Genomic DNA, 20,958 nt, shown 5'->3' with positions numbered 1-20,958 from the left:
CAGTCTGTCTGTCTGTCTGTCTCTCTCTCTACTCCTCAAACATCCATCCATCCATCCATCCATCCATCCATCCATCCATCCATCCATCCATCCCTCAAAACTGCCTGTCTGCCTAACGTAACCATGGCAACTTGAAAGTGTGTGGACTTCAATGCCCAGAACTGCTGGCGAGGAATCTCTGTGAACTGGAGTCCATGCATCTTAAACAGCATTACTGTTCAGAACTGAGGAGAAACTGGTTCCCCGGTCTGTTACCTTGATCTTTTCACACTCCTTCTTCACACTTTCTCCATTTTCAATCACAAAGACTGCACTTTTGTTGACTTCCTTGTCAGCTCTGTGCCTCAGCCAGTCCTCATATCCCTGAAGAAACAAAGGGGAGGAGTACACAGAGCAGAAAACTGGAAAAATTCAATCCCAGAATGGAAGGGACAGAAGAAATGGACTCCACTTGTTTTAAAAACAGCCTTCCAGACGCAGATCCCTTTCTCCCTCGCTACAAGAGCTCACAGTTGTAGCAAGATCAACTTAAAATACCAAGAAGTGCGTAGAAACAATCCTCTTACTTTGTTTGCTGTGATAAGGAGTAAGATTTACCTGTTTAACAGCTGTGATAGTAATCACAAAAAAGAGAGGAAGACCACTTGTCACCGGGCTGGTTGGTGTGTCCACAATCACCTAAACAGAGATGCAGAAAAGTCACAGGGTTGGACAAAAGGCAACAGCTATTCCCTGATTATGCTTCTAAATTGGGTGCCACTTCATAGAAGCATTTCTCCAACAAGGGAAGAGGTGATCAAAAGTCAAAAGAGCCTTCCTTCCCAAGCATGTTATTTGCTTGTGGAAGCCCATCAGGAATTTGTGATGGTCTTCTGGAGGGATTTTGCTGAAGAATCTACCACATGAAGGCAACTTTGGAAGCCTCCATTCCAGATCATCCAGAGTCAAAAGATCCTTTTTTGGCCCCAAACTTCCATTTTGGAAAACCATTTCTTAATGCCCCAACACAATTATTCCAGAGGATTGATCAAAATCAAATCGTTGACAGAAGGATTATGCAAATATCCACACGTGGCCACGTGTCTCTTCTGGCATGGTTCTCTACAACTGGTTAATTAGTTCTAGACTAAATTACCTGTCCCTGAAAACATGAAAAAGTCACACCCATGGCCAATGGCAATTTTGATTTATCTCAAGTTAGATCAGGTTCCTTCACCTGATTCAAAGCCTCCAGATATTTGGGGAGATGCCAGGTGACATTGTGGCAAACCTAACCACAACATATTTAGAAATAGCTGCACTCTAGTCCTTTGGGGTGCAGCAACCCCACATTTTCAGAATCTACACCCACAACGAAGGACAAAAATTGCTGCTGATTTATCTTTTAAAAAAAATATAATAAAAGCAATCCAAACTACATCTGTTGATGGTCCTTCCTTTAAGGTGATCTTACCTGGACAAGGAAGATGATAAGAAAGTAGAAATTGGCAATTCTTCGGAACTGTTCAAAGAGATTCTTGGGAAGAAAATTCCAGACTGTATACTGCAAGGCAGAAATGAGATAGGATACATCTTAATACCACCAAAGGGCAGATTTTATAGGACTTCTCCCGATTTGCTGAACTCCAGATCTTTTTTTTAATTTTCACTTTTTTTAAAGCATTATTTTCTTTCTTTGAGTATGTATCCATCAATTCTACAACTTCTGTTATCAGCCCACTATCAGTTCACCAAGAAATAAATACCATTCTCAAAATGACTTTGAAAAAGTAAAAAGCTGGAAGGCAGACCTTAATGAATATATATACTCTAAATTTAATATTTAATCTGAATTTAACATGCTGCAAATTTTTATTCAAGTTCCCTATCCCAATACAATTACATAGGTTGTTACCAAAAAAGGGGGGAAATGATTGAAACGAAAATCAGGAAATGTGATGGGGTGAATTATTTGATTTGTTTATAGATTTTTAACCTCAGCTTCCTAAAAAAAGAAAATTCTGAAGAAGTGCAAGATTAAAACAGAAAAGTAACTCAATAAAACGCTTCATGCTATAAAGCTTCAAGAAAATTAACCAACCCAATGTTTATTAAAACACACAAATATATACACATTGCTAGATTTAACCTTTCCTAAAATAAAATCAAAAGTCAACAGTTATACTGAAAACAAGCCTGAAAATAATGGCAAAAAGCAGGCTTCTGCTATAGTAACTATGGAAGATAAGATTGTCTTCACTGATCCTTTTCTGAATTAGAAAACTCTGCAGAGTTTTAGGAAGTCTAGATACAGTCTCAGATCTATACTTGGCTTCAGCCAAAATTTGATCTGGCTGTTTAGAGGCCAACATATTGCCTGAATGCAGCTGGCTTGTTGTCAACCATTCAAATGAATAGAAAGAGGAGATTTTCATTATTCATAGGAATTATACTTTAGCTTGTGTTAAACCACAGTTTAGCATATTATGTGATGCCATATTTTGTATGGACTGGGATTAAAATCGGAAAACAATAGGTTTAGGTTCACTAATCAAGTTGAGACTCTAAACCAGGAGTGTTGTCCAATCTTGACAGCTTTAAGACCTGTGGACTTCAATAATTCCTCAGCCAGCCATGCTGAAGAATGTTTGGCTGAAGCTAAGTTAGGTTGAAATCCACAAGTCTTAAAATTCCCAAGGTTGGACAACCTTGCTCTAAACTCTCTTGATACTGGAACTGTAAAATCAACAAGTGTGACGATCTGAGGTCCGTTCCCATATCTTAAGTCAGACTACAGTTTCCATCATTCCCAACCAGCATGGACTATACACCTGGAAACTTCTGGAAGGCAATCAGTTGGGGAAAGATCCTCTGCATTCTAAGGAGGCATTGCATGGATCACCCTGAAGCTGGCCCTGGTGCAGAGGGATCCAACCAATTAAGTTCCATCAACCCCTACCTTGGAGGAGACGATCCGATTGGAGCAGAACTTTGGGGGCACATAAGCTTCAATATGAGGAACCAAGTGGTGGCCAACCACTATTGTCCGAGTCCCAAATCGCTTTTCTTCCCCAGCGAACTATAAAACAAGAAAAACTATGAAGTTGTGAATGATCCATGCGTTTGTGTGTGTTAATGTTCTAGGAATTTGCTCTTCCACTAATGCAAATTTATGCATAAAGGTTCCTTGCCAATTACTAAAGGCAGCTTTCTCCAACTGCTGCTGTCATATTGTGTTGAAAGAACAAATTCCAGATTTTGCAGTGAAGATGTAAACCAAGAATGGACAACCACATCAATTCATTGGCAGCGTACCACATTGGAATCATCTGGTTTAACCAGCAGCTGTGAGCACACTGTTCACATTGATTTCTGGGGAAAAGTCCAATCATTCTTACATTAGAGGAAAGGCAGACTCTCCGATCTTAAGATATCCCGCAGAAGTCCCCACAAACAGTGAAAATTCTGAATTATTTTTATTCTTTTAGAGCAGCATCTAGAATTTCTAGGCATTGGATGAGTTCGGTCTTTCTTATTATGCAGAAATTATGCAGTTTTCCCCATTGCAACATTTATGTGACAGGTAGTAATTACCGTTTTCACAAACAGCAGAAAACCTCGTGCCAAGAATCGATGGTGTTTCTCTCCCATTTTAAATTCTAACCGAGCAATCCCACTCAATTTTTTTAAAAAAGAAATGTATATCCTGCCTTTTCATCCAACTGAAATCCACAGGGCAGCAAAGAGTAACATCAAACAAAGAATTAGCACAGTAAATGTTTTGAAAATACAAAAAAAAAAAAAAAACCAAGTTCCCACAGAGTTTCCAAACAGTAGAGGTAACAAAATTAAAGAAGGCAGCGTCGGCAGAATTCCCCAAATCTTTACAAATTGCATTATGCATCTCAATGATTTGGAAAACATTCAGTGGGAAAAGATGGCCCTATTAATTCTCGTCCACCCTGTTGAGATCCTAGATAAAAATTAAAAAGAACAATCTGGAAGCAAAGGCAACCCCCCACCACCACATCATTGGCAAGAAAACAGCATCAATGTGATGAGCAACCATCTTGCTCAACTGGATAACATAACTGGTTTTGTAATGACTCCCAGCATGAACAGGAATGTCGGTCAGAAAGGGAAGGACAACAGTTTATTTGACATACCACCCATTTCTGAAAAACTCAGGTTCAACAGTTCTGAAGAACATCAATTTTAATTCTCATAGGACCACCACAGCAGACTTCGAAGGAACAAATGGATAATTCTGAACTTTTCTAGATCAAATGGAAATCAACAGTGACGCCTGCCTGAATCCTAACAAGGCTGCCAGCTCTACCACCAACACAGAAGACTCCAATCTCATACCAATATCTTCACCAACCATCTTCACTAACCATCTTTGCTGGAATATACGCAAGAACCTTCTCCAGCAACAGCTTCCTGCCATTCTGGAGGTACTCTAGTAAGTTCTACAGAAGAGTTCCTTGGTTAAAAAAAAAGGCATTTTAAACTAAAGAAGTTCAAAGTCAATTTTCTTCTACAACATGCCCTTCCACGTGGCTATCAAGGAGTGTTCTAGAGAATGCATGTGGAGTCAAAGGAACATCAAAAATGCCCCAGAATCAACTTTGGTGTCAGAGATTCAAACTTTCCTGGTTGCAGAAAGGTTTCCACCTGGGAGCTTTTGGTTCTAAAGTGTCAGAAAAGAAGGAAGAGAGCGAGAAAAAAAGACCAACGTACTGTTGCCGATTCACAGTCCATCTTTATCCAGTCCAGCTTTCTCATAATGGAAAATGGAAAGGGACTCAGATAAAAAGGCAGCAGCTTTTTAGTTACTTTTTTTCCCTTCTCTCCTATGACCTAGATAGTTTCTCTGGTTTGAGATTGGCTAAAGTTCCAAAATCTTTTTATGACCTAAACACTTCTCTGGAAAAAGCTGATCAGAACCAAAAGAAAAAAGACAAAGAGAAACTAAGACTATGTCCTTCCTCTTTTGGCTTTGGTGGAGGAAGGACTTGTGGAAATAAAATATAGCCGGGTTGCCGGGAAAGTGGTTGGAAGGAAAGCCACAGGCCAAAAAATCTCAAGGGCATCCTGTACTGGAAGATGTATTTCAACAAGGGTTTTGTGTGATGTGCGGCCAGATTTCCTTGTAGTTGTGTCAGTGGACATTCTTTTTCCTTCCAGCCCACTTTTTTTTAACTCTATGAAGATTAAAATCTTGGAGGACCCTTCCAAGATATCTCCATGTAGGATGGAAACACACACACCTAGATTCCCAGCTTGTCCATTTTCGTCCCTAAAATAGAAACTGTATTTTAGTATATCCATATTTCCTTTCCTTTCCTTTCCCTTTCCTTTCCTTCTTCCTTCCTTTCTCTCTCTCTCTCTCTCTCTCCCTCCCTCCTTTGGTCTTCCTTCCTTCCTTCCCTATCTATCTATCTATCTATCTATCTATCTATCTATCTATCTATCTACCCATCCATCCATCCATCCATCCATCCATCCATCCATCCATCCACCCACCCACCCACCCACCCATCAGGATGTTGGATCCCCAAACACCATAAAAGTGAGGGTGGCAATCTGCTTGAACTTCAAAATTGGGATTCACACACACTGCTACACCTGGCTTGCTTTAATCACAGTTTGTCCACTTACTAAACCAAACCATAGTCTGCTTTGTTGCAGTGTAGCTTGCTGAATGTATCTAGCACAATTTTAAGCCATGATTTAAGGCTCAGTGTGAGGCCTGAATCCAGGAATTTGAGATGGTCAGTAAACCAAAAGAAGAAACACTGATTTAGTAAGAGATAGCAACTCCATCTCTGATTTATATTTCAAACTCTTTATCAGAAATATAGTTAGATTATGAAGGTGATTGCTGATTAATATGACACAAATATAAAATAAAGAGGTCCTTCCCTTCCCCATTTCACAGAGATAAGTAATCCCAAAATTTCAGGCCCCAGTTCCCAGAAGCCACAGCAACACGACCAGGGGATGCAAAACCACAGTCTGAAACAACCTAAGAAACTACGTAGCCCATCTTATGTTAGGACTAACAACCCCCCCACACCATGTCCAATCCATCCCCTGGTCCCAATTCACAAGCCATTTAATCTGCCCCACCCTAATTATTGTAGTCCGCCTTTCAAATCCCCAAAGATGGCAAGGTGGCTTACAATACAAAAAACAGAAGCAATGCTTGTTAAAAACAATGTCATCGACTTTAATCTCAATGCCCACCGGATCTGGCACTTTGGGGTCCATGGAGGGTTCTAAAATAGGGATGGGGGATCCTCCGATTTGGGACACTCAAAAGCCCATAAGGCTGGTCCAGCAGCAGCAAAAAAGAGGAGATGCTGTTCCTAGAGAGGCATTCCCATGACAACCACTCAACCCAGGACTGGCAGTTGGCTGTGGAATTCCAGCATCCAGAAAGAGGGGGGGGGGAAGGAAACATCCGGAAATGGTAATAGGAAAATGCATCTGTATTTTTTTTTTAAAAGATACAGGGACACATCTTTGCTATGTTCAGTTTGATTCAATTTTCTAATACATACATCTGCTTTTGAAAATATTAGTTGAAGCAAAACATTTTTTGCATTAAATTAATTCTTAAAAATAAACTTTGGGGAAAACAAAACAGAAAATATATTTTTCACGTACTAAAAGAAAGGCAGCACACTTTGACCTCAAGGGAAAGCTCAGCTGATTTACAGGCAACACGTTTGCATAATATAATCTGTGTTACTGGCAGGACTGGACAGACATTATAATGACAGAAAAGTGGCTTATTCCAAGTGGTTCATTCCCAAATGATTTTTAAAGGCATCACACATATTGAAAAGGAAACCAATTCAATAGAATTAATAGAAAGAACAGGAAATCTAATTTGAAAGATTGCCTAACAAATGCTGATATTTCAATTAGTTCCTAATTTAAAGAAAAACACATTTTTTAAAGCAAGTAACCCATTTGCAATTCTTTTAAAAAGCTCCCTTTTGCTCAAGGGGGGGGGGAATACTTGAAGCAGGCATTCTGGTTTAGCTACTTCTTGCATTTGTTTGCCTGGAAATTTCCTTTGGGTATAAACAAGAGTTAGATCTTTATTTTATTTATATAAACAAATTTATTTAGCCGCTCAACTTGCACCATAGGTGAGTCTGAGCGGCTTATAAAATTTAAATCTTTGCCCTATGCCAGGTCCCGCTGAAGCCAAATCCAGAATGAGACTGAAGAAAATCACCCCAAACAAACTTACCAAATTTGGCCAAGCTCTCAATACCACATCTGGGGTTAAAAAAAAATCCATTTCTTGCAAGACAGCCAAATATTTTTCATAGGGGAAGAGAAGAAATAGAGTGCAATGATCTAAAAATGGATGTATTCACACCACCAAGAGCAAAAAGGCAAATAGGCTTTCCTAAGAAGATGACAATAATCAAATTACTCTAGGCTGAAAGGCATTCAATTTAAACAAACACCCCTTCCAGAAGGAGGAGTTATGAGTTAGAGTAAGCCTGGCTGTATTTTAAAGCTACAATCCTATTTTTGCTAATACATAAACCCAACAGAGCAGCACAATCAGGGAACCTAATAAACGAATAAAAACTCGCAATGCCCTAAAACCTTCTCTACAAGGCACCTATTTGGGGGTAATTTCTCCCCAAGAGGTCACATTTCAACAATCAGTTGTTAAAATCACAGGTGTGTTATTTAAATATACCCAGGTTACCATTAGCTATTTTATGTACAACTGCAATAGGCCACATTAAAAGAATTTGCTGGAACAATTCAATGTAAATCAATTATTTACTATGTTTTGGTTATATAGGACCAACTTTCACATTTCCAGTTATAATAGCATAAATCCAGTTTGATCTTCTCAAGTTGAAGCCAATGCATCTTGAAGGTTGAAAAATATTGTCCTAAATTAAAAAGCATGTCACATACATTATTTCAGTCAAGACCTTCCTTAGGGTTGAATCAAAAATATAGGCACAAGCAGACCTCTTTTTTTTTTACATGTGTGATACATATAGAAAGAATGGAAGCTTTCAGTCCTCTTTCCCCTTGTCCAACATTAGCATCAATAGCACTATGGAAGTTGTTTGACAGAAATGAAACTCTATAGACAAAGGCTCCTGTTTGCACTATTAAGTAACTTTAAAAGTTAAAACTCACTTCCACGTAAACAGGACTTTGACTCTACCAATGAAGCAATCTGTTTAAGAGGAGCTCTGTGTTAGTCACACCAACAATCATGCAGGAATACTTCAAGAGTTCGGTGTGATTCAATACACCCCGGGAGATAATCAACTCTTGCTGGGTGTGTTTCTACATGCATGTTTCTTCTCTTAAAACCCCAATTCTACGAAAGCAGTTTCTCACCCACGTTGAGTTCATTTCCTTTAGGCAACACTTAATGCAGGACCAAAAAATTCTCTCTGGGCTTTGAAGACCAGGCCCTCTGCAAGCGTTCCAGTAAAAAAAAACTGGGAGCAGGGCTGTCTTGACCGTGTCATCAAAGAGCATCGGTGTTCCATGGTTGAGAGAGATGGACAGAGATTTCTATAGCTGGGGGCAGTGACATGTTTCAAGGCTGAGCATGATCAGACTTGACTAATACTTAGATAAGAGACAGCTATAGAATAGCAGAACTGTGGGGAAGAGGAATTATTGAAAAGAAATATATCTTAGTAGATAGCCAGTTTGGGCTAAACTTTCAGAATTGAGATTTTCCTCCCAACGACATGTGCTGTTGAACAGTTGAAAGGGGCTAAAATCTTGACAATTGATAGGCCATCTTCCAGAGGATGTAGGGGGTGCTTTTCTGCACTGACAATCTTGGCTATGCAGCTTTGTGGAGGGAATAACATTTATTCTATTAAGCCCTGCGGTGAAACTAAAAACAAAAAGAAAAAGAAAAATAATTTGACCAGCATCTTCCTTCTTCCTGTATTTAAAAACCCAATTCTGGGAACTGGAACTCGTAAAGCACAGGGTGTATCTTAGAACTTTTCCTTATCTTTATTTTTTAGTTCTTGGGAAACATTTATTTTACTGGGCGGGAAACATTTAACTGAGCGTGAAACAAAAGAATCCATCCTAGGTATTGGATTTAAAAGCACCTGGGAGGGGGAGGTGCAAAGCCTCTCCTCCCTCAAATCTATGGAGTTCCTTTGGTTTCTCTCCTAAAAAGGAAATCTTCATAATCGTAAAACTCAAGAAGAAGCAAAAATCAAGCGTTTCAACTTTCTTTGAATCTTAGCTTGAGTCACCTTTTAATCATTTTACATCATAGTTTGCTGAAGTTAAATCAAATTCCAGAATGTAGATGCTTGAGGGAGAAAGGTTAGCTTGGTTGCTCAATAAAATGCAGCTGTTAATAAATATTGGAGAGAGAAACTTTCAAAAACGTTTTTAAAGGTAAAGTCTCTTTTGAAGTGAATTTAACTCCTGCAGACTCCAAGATGGGAACCATGCAGAGTATTCTTAGCAAATACCCAAATCGGTATTTTGTTCAGTTTTAGAATATATTTTTTAAATTAAAGTTTATCATAAGATAAAATGCAAATAGAAACAAAAGCCAGGAAAAATACAGAAGGAAGAAGAGAGGCGCAAAGAGAAAGAAAGAAAAAAAGTAATGACTTTTGACTTTTTTCAGTGAAGTAAAATGCAAAACCCTAATCCTATCTTTTGCCTTACGTTTCCATTTCAAACCATTTCTAGAACAACAAAGTCAATCTAGTTATTGAAACCTTAAATTAATGTTTGGATTTTTTTTTTCAGTTTCAAACGCCAAGTCCTTTATTTCCAAGTCGAAACAAAATGCATCGATTCTTCTCTCTACAATTATCTGTCTGTCTGTCTGTCTCTATCCTGCATTTATTATTTTTGCAAATAATGAAATGGTGAATATATCTAACACACCTTCCTCTTCCTATTTCCCTCTGCAACAACAATCCCGTAAAGTGGCATGGGCTGAGAGAGAGAGAGAAAGGGACTGACCCCAAATCCCTCGGCCAGCTTTTGTACCTAAGACAGGACTTGAACTCACTATCTCCTGGTGATTGGCCCAAGGTCACACAATCTGCTTTCATGTCTAAGGCCGGACTAAAACTTCCCATCTCCAGGTGATTGGCCCAAAGTTACCCAACCAGCTTTCATGTTAAAGGTGGAACTAGTTCTCCTGGTTTCCAGCCTGGTGCCTTAACCTCTAGAGTAGGGGTAGGCAACCTTGGCTCTTTTATGACTGGTGGACTTCAACTCCCAGAATTCCTGAGCCAGCATGGCTAGCTTGGAAACTTCTCCCTTTCCCCTCAGCAAGGCTGGTTCAGGAATTCTGGGAGTTGAAGTCCATGAGTCATTAAAGAGCCAAGGTTGCCTACCCCTGGCCTACAGGCTTGAGTTGACCATCTGAATCCCATGGTTCTCCTATCGACTGGTGCAAAAGCTAATCTCCACCACCCAAGATGGAAGGAATGGTTTTGAGTCCAGGCCTACCAATCTCTTAATTGCTCTTCTTTGGGCACAACCATTTTCAACCATGAGATCTTGTTTGAAAGGATACCCTCAATCAGGAAATTTATCTGAGTAGACAGAAACATGACGGCCTTGTGTTTATTAAACACCTAGGGGGATTGTAGCTTGACAGCTACAATCATCTGGATCTACACACCATGGTAGGCCAAGGACATGAAGCCAACATGTGATGTGGGGACTAAGCCATGAGTCATAGGTGGATCCAAAAGGACTTCGTTCTGATCAGAAGAACGAGAGTTCAATCATAAGGGGGAGAATGGCAGAAATTAACTGGACAAAAGATTACAGCAGGGGAGTCCAACCTTGGCAACTTTAAAACTTGTGGACTTCTATTCCCAGAATTCCCCAGCCAGTCCATAGTTCTTTGAATTGCCAAGGTCGGACACCTCCGTAAAGAGTTTATTGGGGAAATGAAAACCAGTAAGTTAGCCCCTCCAGATTCTTCACTTTTGCTCAGCAACCAAAGCTGAAGTAGCTAAACAGAATAATGCAAAAAATAGAAAGAAAGAAAGAAAAAAGAAAGCAGGAAGTGAGGTGACAAGAAATGCTAATGTCCCTGAGCCAAAATAGCTTTTTCTTGAAATAATTTTCTTTCCGCTTAAGAGCTTTTAGTTTAGTTTTGACTTCACTTCTCCTCATGTTCCAGCAATACATACTTGCGGCAGTCATAAAATACACCAGAGTGTTACATTAGCAGGCGACTGTTACGTTATGCTTACATGGTGCACTAATTGTACCATTAATTGTAATTTTGACTTTGCTTGTGTGGATTCAGTCACTATGTTTGCAAAGGAGAATTTTCAGCATACCCTTGTGTTCTGAAGTATTGGTTAGACTGATTGCCAGATGAATGTTACTCAGTCCATCAGAGGTGATTAAACAAATTAGATTCCACACAAAAAAAAAACTATCGCAAACATTTCCTTTAGGAGTGGGAAACCAAGGTCAGCATAAATATTATTTTTAGTTGATAAAGGAAGGAAGCCAAAGTGCAATTCTAACATTCGGTGCTGATACACACAGAGAGAGTAAATATGCCATTATATTTGCAGAACATTTCAATTCCTTTTCAAAAGTAGCCATCAAAGGTTTAGAGTGAAAAAATAAGCCTCAAGGTTGACTAAAGCTATTTTCAGAGTTTTGGAACAGTTGGCTTCCTCTGTTTTTTTTTAAAGATTAAATTGACATTTTGCATTTTACTTGTTTATTTATTTTCATTACATTTCTACCCAGGAACCAAATAATTTTCCCTGGCCTACTTTTCCCTACAACAACTCTTTGAGGTAGGACAAGAATGAGCGATTACTCCTAATCCCGAGTCAACAAGAGCTCTATTGTAACAGAAGTGGATCCAAACCTAACCCAATCTCTTAAAACCACATCGTTCTGTCCAGTGGTGGGATTCAGCCAGTTCGCACCAGTTTGGCAGAACCGGTAGCTAATTTTTTGTTGCCTTAGCCCAGAATGGATCTCTAAATGAACTGTACACAGTTCTCAATCCAGTTAGAACACAGAAAGACACACACACACACACACACACACACACACACACATGTGGCTGTCTTGTCTGTCGCAGCTGGCACAGGGATCCCACCAGCTTCTTAAATCATTAGCTAAGTGCAGAGTAATCAGTAAAAAATAAAACTAGTAGCATTAATAATATCGGCAGAGTTCTTCTGCGACTGGCGGGAAGCCGTTCTTAGCACACCACAACAGAACAAATCTGCTTTCTTTCTTTCTTTCTTTCTTTCTTTCTTTCTTTCTTTCTTTCTTTCTTTCTTTCTTTCTTTCTTTCTTTCTTTCTTTCTTTCTTGTTATGCCTTTCTCTCATTTATTTACTGCTGCAATCCAAAACTCCTGCTGTTTTTACAGCTATTTAAAAAAAGAAAGAACCCTCTTAACACAAACCCTCTTTTTTGTGGGTTGTCACAAAGAAGAGGGAGTAAAGATGGAAACTAATCAAGGAGAGAAACAACCTAGAACTAAGGAGAAACTTCCTGACAGTGAGGACAATTAACCAGTGGAACTGCTTGCCTTCAGAAGTTGTGTGTGCTCCATCACTGGAAGATTTTTAAGAAGAGATTGGACAGCCATTTGTCTGAAATAATATAGGGTTCCCTGCCGGAGCAGAGGGTTAGACTAGAAGACCTCCAAGGTCCTTTCCAACTCTGTTGTTCTGTTCTGTTATTCCGTTAACACCATGCAGATAAAACCACAATAAAAATCAGATCCTTTGCTGCCTTGAGCACCTTCCTGAAAATCAGGATATGCCTCCATAGGGACAAAAAAGTCAACATGGCTGCCACACCAATGTCATTAAAGCTCCACTTTTTAAAATGCGTGCCGTGATCATGTTTCCCCCCCAACGGTATCGGCCTTGCCTGAAGTTTTCCACAAATTAAAAACTAACTTTTCAACTAACGGCTCGCTTTGTGCAAGCTGTTCATGAATGAACAGATGAAATGGCGGTTAAATATACCGTAGTCTGAAGGTAATTGTTGGGTCTCTGAGATGATTATGCCTCTAAGGAAAAAAAAAAAAAAAAAGAGAGAGAGAGAGAGAGAGAGAGAGAGAGAGAGAGAAAGAGAGAGATCCATTGCAAAGTGTGCAGAAAGCCTGGCCAAACTATTTCTTAAATCCTTAAAGAACATAATTTCCAAATCAAGCCAAATCTTGAGCACAATTCACAAACATAACCTCAAAAGAACTTCCCAGAAAAATAGATGAATGAACTTCATACTTTTAGGAAATGTTTTTTACACTGGTCATTTTTATTACCAAGAGAAAGTCCCTAAAATCTGGAACATGTTGCTAACGAGAAGTAAATTTTTGCACTAATTTCTTGCAAAAAAAAAAAAAAATCTTGCCCGGATCTGGGACCATATTGTAAATTACTCATGAGCTCATCAATAAGCAAGAACCAATGCAAAAATCTGCGGTTTAATTCTACATCATCACAACCAAACATTGGAACTCATTATTTCCCTCTTCTTATTCACCTAACATTTCTGTGCTAGGTAATGAGCAAACATATTTTTTTATGGAACAGGCTGTAAAGATAAAAGCCTGACTAGGAAAGAAACAGCAATGAATGATTCTTCCGTGGTAGAAGTTTAAAATAGTTAAATCTTGGGGGGGGGGGGGAAGAGACTAAAAACTTCAAGAAGCATCTTAATTTGTTTTTGAAACCACTCACCAATTCCCCAAATGAAATGTTTTTTTTTAAATGTTGTCAGTTATGTTACCTTTCCAGGAACACCAAGACAGAAAGAGTTGGGCAAAGGCATCTTTGATAAAAGTCTATAAATAACAAAGTGGTTGCAGGAATTCACCCTGGAAACTGCAAGAGAATAACAGAAGCAGAACCTGAAGCCTTAAGGCTATCACAGTTCTCCTGCAACAGAGAATTTTAGCTCACAATTGAAGTTGGTTGTTTTTCAAAATAACTTTTGATTCAAAGAGAGGCATCTCAAGATGTCACTGAGTTTTTCAGTTCCTGATATAGACTCAGATCTGATTTGTAGCTTTTGAGTAGGATTCAGGCCCCTCCGCAATTTTACTCTGTAAGATGCTAGTCCTTACGGTTTCTGGAAGCATGGCCGAATCTGCGGGGCTTCAGTGACAACCCAATTACAAAATCCCACTATTTGAGGAACACATGAAGTCCTTCACAGCTGCACACTTTACAACAGTCCTGTGAGGCCGGTCAAGATAATTATGCACAATCTCCCAACTGGGAGCTGAGCCCAACAAAGGAGAATCTCAAAGCCAGACTGCCCATTTACGCTGTGTCAGTTTTGAATGTTTTTGTGTCTAAGTAAAACTCTGGAGACGCCACAGTTGATTGTCTTATTTTATCTCACTTGCATTCTCATTCTCCTTGAAGGCTATTTTTTGCATCTTTTCTATGCTGTACAGCCCTGGAAGGAAGAATGTTATAAAAATATAACCCTGTTTTTTGTTTTTCCTGTCCGCAAAGTGGTGTTCAAAGCAACGGCACAAGTATTGTGCATCATACCAGATGTCTAGAGGGCATTTTGAAATCCTGGGACAGAGTTATAAGAGGTGGAAATGTTTGTTCTTTTATCCTCTCTCTCTCACCTTCTCCTGTTCTCCTCTCCTGGCAAATCTGCTTCAGCCTTTCCCAGGCTTTGCAGGTTTTCTTTTTATCTTTCCAGGTCTAACAGGAGCTGGAAACCCTCGGAGACAAGCCGGGTTTTGCAAAAAGCAGTTTCAGGAAACATCCATCTGCCGCCTCTTAAAGCAGCAGAAGGGCCTCTAATGGACTTGGCAGGGAGGAATGGAAAAGGCCCATCACACTCAAAAGGGAGAAACTGAGTAGGAAGAGGAGAAGATTTCAACATTCGTTTTCAATGGGAGGAATTGCTTGCTTCCAAAATATTGTTTTGTTTCGGCTTTGAATGGCAGCCAAAATTGCAATCCAGTCACAGGCATGTCGAGCGTCTCGGTGGAAGTCTTAGAATGCCCAAATTTTGCTCCTTGTGACCAGGAAAATATTTTAATTTCGCGGAAAGCATCAACAAGTAGAAATTGGAAGAGAAACCCTCCTCCCAAAAAGTGGATAATGGAAGAGAGCAAGAATTGGAAAGCTTCGTAAGCTACAGTACCAGCAAGAAAGCAACAAGGAATATTTGTTGGTGTGTGTGTGTGTGTGTGTGTGTGTGTGTGTGTGTGTGTAAACAGCAAGGGTTTTTTTTGGTGGGGAGGTATTTGTGTAGATCAGTGGTTTTCAACCTTTTTAATGCCGTGACCCCCAACCGGTCGTAAGTCGAGGACTACTCAACCGGTTGTAAGTCGAGGACTACTCAACTGGTGCAGCACCGTTTGCAGAATGGGACTTTTGGCGGGCTCAGCAGGGCAGAGACAGCCTGGACAATTCCTATTGGCTTTTGAAAGCCAATAGAATTAGACTCTATTCAAGAGAGTCTATTCTATTGGCTTTCAAAAGCCAATAGAATAAAAGGGAGTAGCACCGCCAAGGAAAAGGGGAAAAGAAATGGCAGAGTGTGTTGTTTGGCGACCCCCGTGAAATGGTCGTTCGACCCCAAATGGGGTCCCAACCCACAGGTTGAGAACCACTGGTGTAGATACAGAGGAAGTAAAAGAGGAACATGATTTAGTAAGGGAAGGCCAGGCCAAACAAGTGCAAAATTACACCAGAGGAAAAAGACAGGAAGAGCCCAGCACATATACTGGAAACACCTCCTGGCTAGCTAAGGAATTAATCAAATCTATCTTTATGGCGGCCATTAGCAAGCACAAAGCAAACAAAACGGAGGAAAGATGAAACTGAAAGGATGAAAGTTAACTGACAGAAGTGACAACAGCCTAAGAGTAAAGCCTAAAATAAGGCACCAAGAGTAAATCTTAAACAGAAATGAAAGCTAAAACAACATTTAAAGGTGAAAAAGAATCACTTGAAAGGTGATCAGTTTAGGAAAGAACCAACCAACCCAGAACAGATCAGTGACATACTTAAAGCTAGTTTAGAAATTAATTAGGACCAAGAAAATTTCTAACCTCGGACTTCTGAGAGAACCATCCCTAGTTTGTAGGCGAGACCAAACAACAGAGTGTAACTTGACTGAATTCACGGGTTACCTTTTCTGCTGGGTGAAGAGAGGTCTGGCTTTCCATTGGCCATTGGCCATCTATAAGTCCTTGACTTACGATGATATTTGAGCCCCAAATTTATGTTGCTAAGCGGGACATTTGTGAAGTGAACTTTGCCCCAATTTACGACCTTTCTTGTCACCGTTGTTAAGTGGACCATGTCAGATGTTCAGTTAGGAACATGGTTATTAAGTGAATCTGGCTTTGCTGATTGGGCAGTCACAAAACCATGACCCGGGACACTGCAACCGTCATAAATGTGAACCCGTTGCCAAGCGCCTGAATTTTGATCCCATGTCCAAGGGGATGCTGCAACGGTCGTAAGTGTGAAAAAATGGTCGCCAGTCCCTTTTTTCCCATGCCGTTGTAACTTTGAATGGTCATTAAACGAAGTGTGGTAAGTCGAGGACTTTACCTACCTGTAAAGAGGTAGAGTATGCCAGCATCTGGAGGATTGCAGTGTTCCTATCCATGGAAAGGTCAGTGAAATGGGAAACAATCACAGCTTTTGCTGTCCAATTTTTTATCTTGGGGAAATCCGGAAAGCCGAATGGAGCGTTTCATGCTTCAAACATGGCCGGATGGTCACTACCCCGTCTAAGCAAGGATGGGAAGGCAAGGAAGACCAAGGGACCCTTTCATTTCAGCAGACTTTGGAGGTTCTCAGAAACTTTCTGGACCCAACGATTGGGGTGGAGCAAAGCCAACATCCTTTCTCATCCTTAAGAACAGTTTTCGGGTTATCAGAAGTGGCTAAACAATCTTCAGGAATGAATTCACCCAGTACTGAGAAAACTTTGGATGGGCTCCAATCCTTACGTTATCATTTGCCCTAAATCAGAGGTCCCCAACCTTTTGGGCACCAGGGTCCTATTCCGTGGAGAGAGGTTTTTCCGCGGACCAGAGGGTGTGTGGTTTTGTGTGCTGCCTGCATCCCGCAGATGGGACTTTGCTTGCTTGTGCGGACCGATTGCTGGCATGCCATGGCTTGGTACCAGTCCATGGGCCAGGGGTTGGGGACCCCTGCCCTAAATGACTGGATCTTGGTTTGAGGAAGGAGCCAGATGTGCAAAATGCTAACCGCTCAATCCTGTGTATCTGTGTGAACTAAAACCACAAAAAAGGGTTCACACTCCTTAGAAACAGTGGGGTTGTTTTTTTTTTTGTTATTCCTGTATTCCATTAAGTTTCCCTTCTCCGCCTCAGCCGCTAAAGAGTATCACCGCTGGGAGAAATCCAGCTGTTTTATGACAGTTTAGAAGTACGTTTACAAGTCAAGGAATCCTAGCCAGAATACACAGATTTAAATCAAGGAAATGGGTTAGAATATACAGTTCTGATCGTCCTTTAGGGTGGAAATCTGGTTTCCTGTCAACCAATTAACTCCCCAAGGACAGGGCAGATTTGATTTAATATTCCCCACTATTGCAGATTTAATTGTGTTATGTGGAGGGAAAAATTAGGACAAATCAAGGCATGTCATTAAATACACTACTATTTATCTTGGTTTTGGACAGATCTGGGCTGGAAATTTGTGCCTCTGCCCCCTCCCCCATCACCAAAGAGGCTTTCTCAAAAGTGCAAAAAAGTCAATTATGCTTACAATATTTCCAACATAGATGGTATCAAACATTGCAATACTAGCCAAATACATTTTAAAACAAGGGGAAACCAGCACAATGGACCATCCTTAAAAGCTCAGCTTGGAAGCAAATCTTTTTCCAGGTTTAGAAATAAACTCCATATATATATAAGATTCAGGAATGGTATCCATTACTGAAAATAGGTGAGTCTACATACCTGCTGTCCAGGCCAAAGTCATCTGGCTGGCCTCTCTTTAAATGTTAAACTTGAATTTAAATAAATATCATTCATTTCAATAAAAGAATAAAAGGTAAAAGAAACAGAATTTGGGGGAAACCAGGTTAGATGTGTGTTTGTGTGTATTTAAAGGGCAAGATAAATCTATAAAGGCCAATCAAACAGAACAGGTAAACCTACACATCAATAGCATCACCCTAATGGGAGGCCTTGAAAGAATTAAATACTAATTTTCTGCAGGCATTATGTTCCCTTTTTCCAGAAGCAATTAGTTAATGAGGCAATGCAATCCAGGACCAAATTCTTTTGCATTTCCTAATGTGCCAGATGGCAACTCATTCAGCCTCAATAGCTGGAACAGGAAAGTTTTCAGTTGTGTTTCACAAAATAAAAAGTAGCAGGTGCACCACAAACAAACACAAAATTGCAACACAATGAAAGTAGCAAGTCTGAAGACTGTTACACATGTGGTTAACTAAAGAATGGATTCAATTGTCCTTTTCCTGCATTAAGCGAGGTCGGTAGTCAGAATTTGAAGCTATTTTTTTTTTTCTGGAGACCTGAAGATGCTACAAACTGAACTCAGGACCTTTGGCTCACAAAACCAGCATTAGGACACATTATGCCGCTCATATTTTTTTTTCCCCTTCTTTCATGACACCCTTGCTCAGGAATCCAGGCGGTCATCGACTTGCTTCATTTAGTGACCGTTTGAAGTTACGACAACACTGAAAAAAAGTGACATGACCCTTTTTCACACTTACGACCATTGCAGCATGCCCAGGGTCAGGTGATCAAAATTCAGAGGCTGAGCAACGGACTCATATGTATGATGGTTGAAGAGTCCCAGGGTCACACCCTTTTACAACCTTCTGACAAGCAAGGAGCCAGTCTCACTTAACAACCTGTGTCACTAACTTAACACACTGGACAGCAATGCCCAAAAACCAGCTGGGGGACTATGGGTCGCCCCCCCTCTCTAACCCACCTCACAGGGTTGTTATTATAGGAAAAATAGGAGCAGGAAGATGTGTTGGATATGTTTGAATTATTTGTTAAAAAAAAAAAGAAAATCATAAAGGCAGGACACGATTAATAAAGATAGATAGATAGATAGATAGATAGATAGATAGATAGATAGATAGACAGACAGACAGACAGACAGACAGACAGACAGACAGACAGATAGATAGATGCATCATATGTGTAGACGGCTAATCAAAACTGGCCAGAAGAGAAGGGATTGTGGGGAAATAATGCTGGAATGATAAGAAGGAGTTCTAACAATGACATATTATCTTTTCTCTCCAGCCCTCCCAGCTGACAGAGGAGAGTGTTCAGTTTCAGAAACACACACCCCCAGCCAGCAGAGTTTTGCAGGCAGATTGCTACACACCCACACCCGATATGCTTGTGTGTGTTTATGGTTCTCAAGTGTGAACGTTTCTTAGTTTTTAAGGCAACAGCCCTGCTGGGCCAGAGAAACCAATAGAAAAAAGCAAAATAAATGGTGGGGGAGGGGGTTGGAAAGAAGAAAAGGGATGGGGAGAATATGGCCTGTATCCTGTCTTAACTGTAGGCAGCCTGGTGGAAAGAGAAAGCAAATCTCCCTACAAACAAAGAGCTACTTCATCAGGTTTTTCAGCAAGGCCTGTTGCTGATGGACTGGCTCTTGGTTTGCAGGAAGATTTTTTTTTCTCCCTCCAGCAAAACTGCCCCAGGAGACCCTTTCCTACCTTTCTACTTTGCAACCCTCCTGCTGAAATGCAAACAACTTCCGTTGTCAGGGATCCTTACACCCTTGGATAACCCTCAGGTCTTGCAGGGAGGGGGGGGGAATCTCCCCCTTCCTCCTTCTCCAGCCCCGGCACTCATCTCAACCCCTCCGCCCCCAATGACACGGCGCGGGCAGCTCTGAAAAGCCGGTGACCCCCCCCCTCCCCTCCCCATAAGGAGCAGGAAAAACCCACTTTCTCCCCATCTGCTCCCTGGAAGCCCGGGAGAACAAAAGGACCTGCAGGGATGGTGGTGAGGAGGAAGGAGCGAAGGGATCAATTTTTATCCCGGCGGGGAAGGATCCATGGAAGGAACCGGGGCTCTGCCCGAAGGTTAATCCCCGCCGGGGCCGGAGGAGTCCTGCCTAGCTGCCCTTTCCAATGGATCGGGGCGGAATCCGGAGGGAAAGAAAGCGCAGCCCCGCCAGTGATCGGGGAAGCCTGGGCGGTGGGCACTGCCAAGAGAGAGGGGGGGGGGCGCAGGCAGCCCTCCCAGTGCTGGGGAGGGAGCAGAGGAGACGATCCTCTCCTAGGAGAAACCCTCCCTCTTTCCTTCCCTTCCTCCCCTCCCTCCTCCACCCCCCCACTGCCCGGCCTCGGCGGAACTTACGAAGCGGTTCAGCTGCCGGCGCAGCATGGTGGAAGTGCCGCAGCGCCGGGGAGAGAAAGCCGAGGGGCGCGCAGGGGCGGCGCAGCGGTGCGCTGCGGGCCTGGCGGGCGGACCGTGCCCAGCCGGGGCGAGGAGACCCGCAGCGGTCCGGCTCCCCCGCCCTTCTCCAAGCCCCCGCTCGGCCCCAGGCCGGGGTCACCGGCGGCAGGGCTGCGCGCTGCCTCTTTTCCGCATTGTGCAGCAGCCTCTTCTTTTTCCTCCTCGCGCCGAGCCGCAGCCCCCCTTGCAGGAGCGCCGAGCCGAGCCAACCCGCTCAGGCTGGCCGCAGGCGACGGCGGGGCGGCATCGTTGGAGAGGCGGCGGGGTCGCCGAGAAAAGCGCGCTGCCTTCCGTGCAAGGAGGAGAAGGAGGAGGCGTTTCGGAGGCCGGAACGCCGCCCTGCAGGCTGGCCGAGGCGCAGGCGGACCCAGCCGGCGGAGGCGCGGCTCCCCAGACCTGTCCGTCCCCTCCTGGCCGGGCGCCTCCTTCCAAGCGCGCCTGGCGCACCGCCCCGCAGTTCCCAGCCCTGCCCGCTGCCGCTTCTCC

At 41.9% G+C, this 20,958-nt stretch overlaps 1 protein-coding gene across 7 annotated transcripts in view; it reads right to left on the bottom strand.

Annotated features, from left to right (window-relative positions):
- ATP11C (ATPase phospholipid transporting 11C) overlaps positions 1-20,958 on the bottom strand; it is a 47,214-nt gene extending 26,256 nt beyond the window's left edge. For 4 of the 7 annotated variants that reach the window (XM_039354714.1, XM_039354719.1, XM_039354718.1 and 1 more), the window contains exons 1-5: positions 7,250-8,075; positions 2,939-3,058; positions 1,454-1,543; positions 598-678; positions 256-363 (exon numbers count right to left, since the gene is read on the bottom strand). In XM_039354714.1, coding sequence (XP_039210648.1) covers positions 256-363; positions 598-678; positions 1,454-1,543; positions 2,939-3,058; positions 7,250-7,300 — 450 coding nt within the window. In that variant the 5' untranslated portion in view covers positions 7,301-8,075. Of the gene's footprint in view, positions 1-255; positions 364-597; positions 679-1,453; positions 1,544-2,938; positions 3,059-4,722; positions 4,759-6,231; positions 6,382-7,249; positions 8,076-20,373 lie in introns of those variants that run through there. The other 3 variants (XM_039354716.1, XM_039354717.1, XM_039354715.1) reach the window with 3 other exon arrangements.

This window comes from Crotalus tigris, unplaced genomic scaffold, assembly GCF_016545835.1.
Source record: "Crotalus tigris isolate CLP2741 ecotype Arizona unplaced genomic scaffold, ASM1654583v1 scf7180000018585.330925593:3314079, whole genome shotgun sequence".
In the NCBI taxonomy this organism is placed as follows: domain Eukaryota; kingdom Metazoa; phylum Chordata; class Lepidosauria; order Squamata; family Viperidae; genus Crotalus; species Crotalus tigris.
Note: the sequence above shows the minus strand (reverse complement) of the source record. Positions and strands in the feature narration are given on the sequence as shown.